The sequence below is a fragment of the Alligator mississippiensis genome, chromosome 7 (assembly GCF_030867095.1).
Source record: "Alligator mississippiensis isolate rAllMis1 chromosome 7, rAllMis1, whole genome shotgun sequence".
NCBI lineage: Eukaryota > Metazoa > Chordata > Crocodylia > Alligatoridae > Alligator > Alligator mississippiensis.
In genome coordinates, this window is record NC_081830.1 from 28,577,542 (window position 1) to 28,589,027 (window position 11,486).

The following is an 11,486-nucleotide window of genomic DNA, read 5'->3' on the forward strand; positions in this document are numbered from 1 at the left end:
AATAATTGGGATCTCCTCATGCTAGGTGTGCTTCCCCTACACACTAAACAAGACTGAGGTTTTTTAATGAACTAACTTGTTATATCCTTCAATTTATAAGGAAGGCAAATGACCTGTAATTAGACAATATTAAAAGAAAAAGAAAGGTCTCCTCTTACTACTTATGTTATATAAAGAAAATCTCTCTCTCGCTCCTCCCCAAATTGTTTGTTTCCAATGTATATGTATAGTGGAAGCCCATACATTTTCTCTTCTCATCCTTCTCTACATGCCCAGGACTGCCCTGGCCTGAGCAGCTTGGCATCTATCTCCTGCCTAACCCCTGCTGGAGTCCAGAAACTTGGCTGATAGTGTACAAAGCATCCTGGCCTGGTAGACAGGGAAAGCAGAGCTAACGCACTCCTAGAGCAGAGTTCAGTAGAAAGCACAGCAGCCACAGAAACCTCCATTCACAAATCCTCTCTCTTACTGATGAGCTTCTGTGTAGCCAAAAGTGCAAGTCATGGGACAGGACAGCAGGCCAGGGCAGCCTTCCAGTGGTTTAGGTATTCAGCTTGGGTGGGCAGTCCTGATCCCAGTCCATTTTTTGTTCAGTCACTGCTTAATATAAAATGCATAAAAAGTCTCTGAATAAAGGACCAGGACTCTCCCTCTCTCATCAAATATCCTAACCATAGGCTAGTCATGATGGCAAGCTTCCAAAATAAAGGTGCTGTAGTATCTAATGAAACAGTTTCCAACCCCCAGCTGAGACTCAAACAAGGATCGTGGAGGCAATGCTGGCAGCACCGCAGAAAAGAGCCACATTGCGTGCCAGGAACCCCCCCGACCCTGGGCTGCCGCACTCCACTCCCAGTAGTGGGGTGCAGAAAAAAAAGGTTGGGAACCACTGGTCTAATGTGTAATGACTTTCTTTTTTATTAGATGTGGCCCTTGAATTTGGATGACTTTGGTTACTGTATTTTCTTGCACACAATCCCCAGAAAATAATACACACCTTGTTTCTGAAACGCAAAATGAAAGAAAATAGATTTTTGCAAAGTTGTGGCTGCATAGAGCAGAGTTGGAGACCAATCTTCAGATGACTCCCCCTCCTGCTGAACTAAAGCTGAAACCCCAGCTGCTCTTGAAGTCTTGTCTCCATGGGTGAATGATTTGGAGACTCTTTAGCGCTCTTCAAAAGTTGTGAAATAGCAAGACAAAGCCAGGAACAGCAAGCAGACAGCAGAATTGCTACAAGAAATGTTAGCTTAATTAGTGGAACATCTCTAGACCATTAAAAAGGAAAGATGGTCATTGACATCTCTAGAATGAAGGAGCCATTAAATCAATTAACTCACTCAATCACCAGAATAGTAAAGCTTCTACCCCAGACAGAAAATCAGTTACCCCACTTAATACACACATCCCAATTTGGTGGGGGCTGATTTTTTTGGGAAAGGATGCATGCCAGGTGACAGAAAATATAGTACTTGATTATTCACGTAGGTTCCTAGCCAAGATATCAGACCTCCACCTAACCTAGGAGGTGCACAGTCCCACCAGGGGAAATGCCTTGCTGGACCTGGTCGTGGCCACAGGCAATGGCCTGGTGAGGGAACTGCAGGTTCTCAACCACCTGGGTGATAGCGATCATCGCCTACCAGAATTCACTATCCAACACAGGGTGTCAAGGGCCTGCAACAAGGCAGTAGCCCTTGACTTCAGAAAGGTCAATTTCAATGAGTTAAGGAGATTAGTCGGAGAGGCACTGAGGTCCCGGGGGGTAGGGGACTTGAGAGTCTAAGACAAGTAGTCATTCCTTAAGAAGATGATCCTCTGAGCCCAAAGGGTGACAGTCGCAATGCAAATCAAAATGGGCAAGGGTGCTGAAAAGCCCCCATGGCTAACCAAAGGCATTCAGGAATGTCTGAAAGCTAAAAAGGAGGTGTACACCTGGTAGAAGGGAGGGGCCATCACCAAAGAGGATTTAAACATCTCCATGGCTCGAGACTATAGGGGGGCTGTTAGGAAGGCTAAGGCAGAGACACAACTGGGACTAGCAACCAGGATCAAAGATAACAAGAAGTTCTTTTTTAAATAAATAAGGAGTAAAAAGAAGGCGCCAGGTAACATGGGGCCCCTGCAGGACACGCTTGGCAATCTGGTGGTTGCACCAGACGATAAAGCTGACCTCTTTAACAAATTCTTTGCCTCCATATTTCTGAGCTGGGACCGGTACATCCCCCCCCACTGGGATTCCAGACAGACCCAGGAGAGGCACCACCAGGCCTAGGGTCAGGGAGGACCTAGTTAGAGAACTTCTGGAGGGGTGGGACGTGATTAAATCAGCAGATCCAGATGATCTCCACCAGAGATGCTGAGGGAATTGGCAGGGGTCATTGTGGGACCCCTGGCGCAGCTTTACGAGCACTCATGGTGCCAGAGGACTGGAAAAGGGCCAATGTGGTCCTCATTTTCAAAAAAGGGAGGAAGGAGGACCCAGGAAACTACAGGCCTATTAGTCTTACCTCAGTTTTAGGGAAGCTCTTTGAGAAAATTATCAAGGAGCACATCTGCGAGGGACCAGCAAGGGATATTATGCTCAGGGGCAACCAGCATGGGTTCATTAGGGGCAGGTCCTGTCAGACCAAACTGGTTGCCTTTTACGACCAGGTCACAAAATCCTTGGGCACAGGTGTCGCGGTGGACATAGGCTTTCTGGACTTTAGGAGGGCCTTTGGCACTGTCTCTTACCCCATTCTCATTAAAAAATTAGGCAACTGTGGCATTGATGCCTACGCAGCCAGATGGATCACAAATTGGCTGAGGGGCCGCACCCAGAGAGTGGTGGTGGACGGGTCATTTTCAGCCTGAAGGGATGTGGGAAGTGGGATCCCCCAGGGCTCAGTCCTCAGGCCCATACTGTTCTTCATCACTGACTTGGATGAGCGGCTGAAAAGCACCTTGTTCAAATTTGCAGATGACACTAAGATGTGGGGAGAGGTGGGCATGATAGAAGGGACGGACAGGCTACAACTAGATCTGGACAGGTTACAGGGGTGAGCAGATGAGAACAAGGTGGGATTCAATACTGACAAGTGCAAGGTACTGCACCTAGGAGGGGGAAGTACCAGCAGCATACCTACAGGCTGGGGAACTCCCTTATTGTCAGCACAGAGGCAGAAAAGGATCTTGGAGTCATTACAGAAGGCTAACCGTACCTTGTCATGCATCCACAGATGTATCACGAGCAGGTCCAAGGAGGTGATCCTCCCCCTCTATGCGTTACTGGTCAGGCTGCAGTTGGAGTACTGTGTTCAGTTCTGGGCGCCGCACTTCAGGAGGGATGTGGACAACATTGAGAGGGTCCAAAGGAGGGCCAGTCACATGATCAGGGATCAGCAGGGCAGACCCTATGAGGAGAGGCTACAGGACCTGAACCTGTTCGGCCTTCACAAAAGAAGACTGAGAGGGGACCGGGTGGCCATCTATAAAGTTACCAGGGCAGACTGGCAGGGAACGGGAGAGTCCCTGTTCCCCCGGGCACTACCAGGAGCAACTAGGAATAACAGCCACAAGTTGATTGACAATAGGTTCAGGCTAGACATCAGGAAGCACTACTTCACAGTTAGGGCAGCTACGATCTGGAACCAACTTCCAAGGGAAGTGGTGCTCGCTCCTACCCTGGGGGTCTTAAAAAGGAGGCTAGATAATCACCTGGCCGGGGTTGCTTGATCCCAGTGTTCTTTCCTGCCCATGGCAGGGGGTTGGACTTGATGATCTGCTCAGGTCCCTTCTGACCGACCCTACCAACTAGGAAACTATTATTGACTAATTATTTTTACAAAATGAAACAGCTTGGTAGGAAAGTAAAGTTGACTCTGCTGCCCGGTACTCAGACTGATTTGCTAGAAGGCAGAATACCAAAATTCATCTTGTTGCTGTAAATCTGGGAGCAAGGGCCTCAACCTCCAACAGATGGGCAACCAGACGTGGGACAAACAGCCAGGGTTGCTCACCCCTTTGACAACAACATGTGTCCCCGATGGGGCTCTGAATGCTGGAATTCAGCAATAGGTCCCGCCTCCACTCACCCTGCCCCCAGGTTCCTCACCCCTCCAAGAGCCCCACAGCCCAAACGATATAGCTCCATGGGCCATATATGGACCATGGGCCTCATCTTTGATAACTCTCTGCCAGGTGATCCCTGTAAATGATTACCTCCTCCAGACACTGCTTAACAAATAGAGGTGACCTCTTCGATAGGCATATGATGCCTTTTCCCTTTCATAGTATTATATAAGATTAGAGTTGAAAGGGACCTCAGGAGGTCACATCTAGTCCAACCCCCTTCTCAACGCAGGGTCATCCCCAACTAAATCATCCAAGCCAGGGCTTCATCAAGGCAAGCCTTAAATCCTTCAAGGATGGAGATGCCACTGTCTCTCTAGATAACCTGTTCCAGTGCTTCATCACCCTCCTACTGAAGGGAGACAAATGCGTGATCTTTGTCTGGCAAGAACTGATTCTTTTTCCTTTCGAAATGGATTTTCTTCTTTCCTGCCTGATAGATTTATTGGCCAAAGCTTTCCTGTTAGGCAAACAGCCACTGTCTACTGAGAAGCATTTCTGTCACCTGATTTGGCCATAAACCCTCTTGCAGTTTCTTGAGACTACAAACATACAAAGATACATTCATACCAAAAACCACGTTGCATACAAACATACAAATAAAAAAAATGAGCACTGCTTGTTGTTAGCGGCTCATAGAGACCAAAGGTGACAACAGTAAATCCAATTTGGGGGAATACCTGTATATGCAAAATAATGTTCCCCCACCCCTAAATTAATCAGTGGATATACATGCACTATGTGACATAGCCCTTTAACTCAGGGTCTCAGACACTTCACCTTGGGGAAAAGCAATGCTGAGTGGGACATGATCCCCTTAGGCTCCCCACTCACTGAGGTAGCATGCTGCCCTGTCACTCAAACCCAAGGACTTACATATCTTCCAGGGGATTCAGTGAGCCCATGACAGCAGGGCTAGGCCCCTTGTGGGCCACTTTCAAGGAAAACTCCTCCTCTCTATCCCCGCTTCCTCTGGCGCAGGTTGAAATTCCCATATACTGCCACTCCTACTTGTATTGTACTTTGGTCTAAGAGAGCCTCAGACAGGTTTTAAATATTTAAAATGTTTAATAAAATATTTTAAATGCCTCCAGGAAGGTCACACTTGCACATGCTGTGCAGCACACAGGCCAAAATAAGAATCCAGGGCAGGCCCTGCATACCCAACATGCCTTCCTTTGTACTTGAGGAGCCCAAAGAAGTCCACACTCATCCTGCAGCTGCCCAACCAGTAACTGAAGAGCCCTTTCCTGGCATTCACATGTCTGGTATAGCCTTTGTGAATAATGGGAGGAATGGGTCTGGGTCATCAAGAAACAGGAGGAGCTCCAAGCTAGGGGTGCCCAACACAAGCACTCTCCCTGTCAACATAGGTACGAGTTTGGAATTCCAAAGGACCTTGGTGTCATGGACCTTCCCAACCACCTCATGGTCATGTGGGGGAGCTATCTTTTGTGGTCTATAACACCACGAACAACACATACCTCCAGAGGCTGGAGGGGCATCGCGACCATCTTCAGATGGTGGTGGGGGCAGGGCCATGATGAGTGGGGACCCCCCGCAGCAGCTGCCAGCCACATCGACAGCAAAGTGGGAGCAGCAACCACCTGCAGAAGTCGGTGGTGGCCAATCTCGGGGGGGGCCCTGCTCCCCTGTACCCCTCCTACACATCGCTTTTGCTGCAACACAATAGAAGTAGCCTTTTCTGTTTAAGTACTCTATGGTATTGTACACAGCCCCGGGTCATAAACCCCTTCCAAGAAAATATAGCAATAACCTCCCATGGGCTAGAGAGGTGGAGGAAAGATGCCAGCAGAGCACAGCTCCCTCACTGCTGATCTGATTGGAATTTCCCACATCCAAGGGGCTGGCCACACACCAGAGGTTCTTGGGAGGTGCCAGCTGCCAGATGGCAATTGCCCCACACTTCTTCATGGTCATGGGTACCTTGCCACTGAATCAATGGGGCCATTGCAGAACCGATGACCCCAAAGATGGGCCCGCTCATCCTAAATTTCTGCTGGCGTTGCTCGTTGTTCCAAGACCGCAGGACTACCCACTCCCACCAGTCGCTGCTCCTGTCTCTGGCCCAGAAGCAATGGTACACAGTCCGGAGGTGGCCTCAAAAAGGGCCACCTTTCGTAGTATCTTTTATTTCTCCCTCTTCTGGTAAGTAGTTCTCAAATGTATAGAGCATGTAGCACAGACTACAGCTTGAAGAGGCAACCTTCACACACAACAGCCACAGCAGCACCCCAGCCGGCAGATGAGCTGGAAGAGGAAGCTATGCAGTGTAAAGTCTTGGCTGTCCAAAACTCTTCACTGCAAGTTAGCGAGAAGAGCCAGGACCTTGTGGTGCTGCTCTACAAGAGTGAGGAGGACAAAGAGACAGCATGGTTCCAGTCTCTGCTGCCACTGTGGAAGTGATGCACATTAAAGGGCTGGTCAGTTTAAAGACAGGAAGTCCAGGGGGTCAACTGCCCAACAAAGCTCTGCTGTTGCCACTCACCTGCTCTTCTAAGCCCCTTGGTCCAAAGGCCATGGAGGATACTGGGGTGATTGCTCAGCAGCTCCTGGCTATGTAGCACCACACAAGCATTGGCTCCATCATATTTTGAAGTACTATAGCTGGGCCTGTATGGTGGTGCAGTACTGAGGTGTTTTGCATTTGAAGTGCTTCAATCTGGGTTGGGATTAGAAGGGCTTCCCATATTTGTCTGCCCATTTCCCTAAGACTCTGGATTAGAGAACTGCTTTCAGAAAAGAAAAAAGAAATTCCTTATGTGATTGTATCAAGTTACCTAGACTGGGACTATCAAAGAAGTCTGCATGTGTTAGGTTCCCATATCCCACTCAGTCTCAATGGATTTGGGGCCTGTATCTCCCACAGTCTCCCCTTTAAAATCCTAACCTCAATCTATAGAATAGGACTAATAATATTTTTATACCTCTTAAAACAAAACCATTAGTGTTTCTGGGGCAGTAAATCCATTCAGGCCAGACCACAAATAGGCCTAGGCATGGTGACACTGAGCATTCATATATCTCAACTGCAAGCATTCTCTGTTTCTAGGAGTCCAATTCACTAACCCAGCTCAGGTGCCTATCTTCCTAGTACATAAAATGGGAAAAGTTAGACACCTAGGATCAGGATTCACACGCTCAGGACACTAGATAGGGGACCGCCAAAGCCAGCCAATATGAGATGCTGAAAAGAGAGGTGCATGTCTGAAATCCTCCTCCTTTTCCAGATTATGCCACCGAGACTGAAAGCTGGCTGTGCCTAGCCCCACTGCTTTCAGATACAAAGCATGGCTGTATGCGGGCAGTCCACCAGACTGAGAGCAAGTGTAGCTGCAGCCACATTTCCAAGAGCAGGCAAACTATGAGGTCATCTAAGTATAAGGTCAAAGACTGAAAATGCACATCTGAACCGGGTGTGTGTGGGTTACAGGACTGGGTTGGGGGAAGAGGAAGCAATCAAAGATGCTGAATGGCATCAGACACCCACAGATCCTGAAGATATAGGTGGACGTCTCAACTTCTTTGGAAGTCCCAGATCCAGCAACATGAAAAAAAGTTTTCATGTCATAGCCATAATCTCTCTATCACAGAATAAAGGGTTACAAACAGAACAGAGGCTATTATAGCAGACCGAGCTTTCTCAAGTCAGAGCAACTGGACCATTTACCACCCACCAGAGCATGGATTTGTGACCCTTCCTCCTGCTGCACTTCTGCCTGCTTCTTCCTCCATTAAGAGCCGTGGCCGGGCAAGTGATGCACAAGGGAACCACAGGAGTCCACGGAGCAGAGCTGTCAACTTCGCTGTCGCTGCCTGTTATGTTTGAAGTGGGTTGGCTCCTGGCACAGTTCCTTTGGGGAGTATAACACTGGAAATTTGTCAATACTAAAGTAAAAAACTCTACAGCGATGAAATCCTGACCCCGTTGAACTCAGTGAGAGAGATGGGGAGGAGCTGAAAGTGCCCAGTATTAATCAGTCATCAAGGAGAACTAGCCTTGTCCTTCACATGCAGTTCTGTGGGGACACAGCTCTCCCAGCCCACGCAACCCCAGTTCTCTGGGATAATTACAGAATCATTGTGTTTTCTCTTATCCCCAGCACTTTCTTTGTGTAACTCTCTTTCATTTGGGTTTTTACTTCCTTGGAAAGGGTTTCCTTCTTCATATTTTTTCCTGATCAATAATTTGCTTCAGGAAAAAGCTATGTTGTTCATCTTCATCTGCCTCTCTCAGGTATGTAACATTTTTTTTCAATACATCTTTTAATATTCATGACAATGCACATTTACAACAGATTTTCTTTGCTTCTTTTTGCTCATGCATCCATCAATCCATCCATCCTGTTTACTTACCTACCTATTTAACTTCCTTCCTTTCTGTTTTGCTACTCACTTTCCTTTGTTTATATGCTTCTTTCTCTCTTTCTTTCTTGAATAAACAAAGAGAAAAGGAGTAGTTGCTGGTTATCAGCCATTTTCACTTGTCTGACAATTGATCATACAAATCACGCAGTCTCAGCTGGTATCCACTGACATACATAAGAATTATAGGGCTATGCCAATTTACATTACAAAAATAAATATTCCATTCCTTCCTATTCTTGCTCATATACATCTCCATATCACTTTTTCATCCCTGTCTTTGAAGGGAAAGAACATTAATGTAATGAATGACATGAAAAGAACGTTAATCTAATACTACAGAATTAATTCATGTGACTGGCTTTTGTTCAGTAGATTGTCACACTGAAGTCCAGTTTTCTGATTTTGCCAAGTGTTTTATAATGAAACTAAGAGACAGAAGGAGGAACGGGGGCAGACAAAGATGGATCTGGTCTTGCAATCCCTTTTTAACACTAGGAATCATCAATTTAGTGGAAGCCCTCAAGAAAGCCATGCTGAGGCTAGCAGCCTCTCTGATGAATTCCCTAAAAGGGACCTAGGATGCTGGGCATCAATTCCTTTTCTTTCACCTTGAATATGGTCCTCTTGAATAGCTAGGTCCCATTTGAATTTATGCAGTTAAATGAAGTCAATGGGCTTTAGAGTACTGTGGACAGATTCTTTTGGAAAACAAAGACTGATTTTTGACCTGGAGACACCTCTATGGAGCATCTTTTTCAAAGGGTGAGTTCTTAGCACTTAAAGATTCTCAAGTAGGGCATTTTTTAAACTATCCACCATAAATGTCTAATTCCAAATGCCTGAATTTATTGGAAAGTGGCTATCCAGCTCCCCTAACTGGCTTTGAAGAGCTCAGATATCCAGCGACAGCTGTTTTGGAAACTGGCAAAAATGATTAAAGGGATCATCGTTACTTTCATTTCTCAAAGTTTGAAACAGTTTTCTAATTCATCTGTGAGATGACTCACAATATAGTTTCAGTAAAATACTTATCAAAATAGTTCTTAACATACTTCTAGGTTTTTTGGCCTTTGTTTGTTTTCCAAGACTATGGCTGTTAGCGAGCAAAAAGTTTGAAAACCATCTTGATTTCAAAAATCATGAAAAACAGAAAAAAATATATCAATAACATTGGCTTTTTTTCCTAATAACACTTTCAGCCTCATGTAAAATGTTTTTGTTTATATATAAATTTATTCTTTCAACGTTGTAAATGTATTTGGCACCCAAAGTATAGAGGTGTCCATCTGAAATCACTACTGAAATCAATGAGAATTAGACTACATACCTTCCCCCTTACTGACATTCTGTACTTTTCTGAATTGGCCATCTACATGGTTGCCTAAGACCCCCAAAAAGCCACCTCCACATGAGTTGGCATTCTGTTCCTTTACGCATAGCCATATGCACAGAAATGACTGCCTGCATAAGATTTTTTGGAGACTTAGAGGACCATGTAGATGACCCGATCTGGTCACCTAAGCATCCAAAAATGAAGAGAATCCCGCTCTAAGTATACGTCTGTATCTGGAGAAAATGAAATACTTCTGCAAAGCTAGACCATCATTAATAATATCAAGATTTCATTATATCTATTATTTCATTTCAAACAGCTCTAGTGACATATATGTCTTTACAAATCCCAGGATTTATGGCATAGCTGCGACTGCTATGGTGATGTGTGGTCAACCTACCAATACCTCTGCCTCTTCTTCAGAGTGAATAACCGCAGCGTCGAGACAGCCAAAATGCACTGGGATAACCAGACACATGTGACTGAATTCATTCTAGTGGGTTTCCCCGGCATCTTGGAACTGCAGGTCCTTCTTTTCCTGATGTTCCTGCTAGTCTACGTGCTGACAGTGACAGAAAATGCCATGATCGTTGTGCTGGTCTGGACCAACAACCAGCTCCAGAAACCCATGTATGTCTTCTTGGGCAACCTCTCCTTCCTGGAGATCTGGTATGTCTCAGTCACAGTGCCCAAGATGCTTCTGAGCTTTGTGACACAGAGAAGGATCATCTCCTTCACGGGATGCATGGCCCAGCTCTACTTCTTCCTGGCATTGGCCTGCACCGAATGTGTGCTCCTGGCTGCCATGGCCTATGACCGCTATGTGGCCATTTGCAACCCACTGCGCTATCCAGTGATCATGAGGTGCAGTTCCTGTGTCCGCCTGGCAGCTGGGTCCTGGCTGAGCGGTTTCTTCATCTCCATGTGGAAAGTGTTCTTCATCTCGCGCCTAACCTACTGTGGACCCAACATCATCAACCACTTCTTCTGCGATGTCTCACCACTGCTCAATCTGGCCTGCACAGACATGTCACTGGCAGAGCTCATGGACTTCCTTCTGGCTTTGCTCATCCTCCTTGTGCCACTTTGTATCACTGTAGCTTCCTATGTCTGCATCATCTCCACTGTACTGCGCATCCCTTCAGCTAATGGGCGTTACAAGGCCTTCTCCACGTGTGCCTCTCACCTACTGGTGGTCACCATGTTCTATGCTGCCTCCCTATTCATCTATGCCAGGCCACGGGCCATCAGTTCTTTTGACTCCAACAAGCTGGTGTCTGCTGTCTACACAGTTCTGACTCCTCTCATTAACCCAGTCATCTATTGCCTGAGGAACAAGGAGTTCAAAGATGCTCTGAGAAAATCAGTGCACTGGAAAAGGTCTTCTCCTAGATATTTCAGCTGGAATTGTTCAATTATTTCCATTATGTAACTCAATATCTCAGGTCGGAGGCATTGTGAACTCATTGAGGGCTTGGGGCTGGGGGTGAGAGAGGGAACGAGGGTATGCTGACCACAGTAGATGCAGGGGGCAGCTTGGGTGAGGGGTACCATTCTGCTTGACCCACTTCACCCCCACTCCCCAAATACACTGTTTGGTGTGGCACTATGCTACTTGCCTTCTGTGGCCAGGCAACAAAAGAGCAAAGCT

The 11,486-nt window shown here is 46.5% G+C and overlaps 1 protein-coding gene across 1 annotated transcript; it reads left to right on the forward strand.

The window, feature by feature from the left end:
* Positions 1–10,289: 10,289 nt before the first annotated feature.
* On the forward strand, positions 10,290–11,267 carry LOC102559723 (olfactory receptor 6B1). Its single transcript, XM_006270457.1, has one exon. It carries the CDS (start codon positions 10,290–10,292, stop codon positions 11,265–11,267), a length of 978 nt encoding a protein of 325 aa, XP_006270519.1.
* The last annotated feature ends 219 nt before the right edge of the window (positions 11,268–11,486 follow it).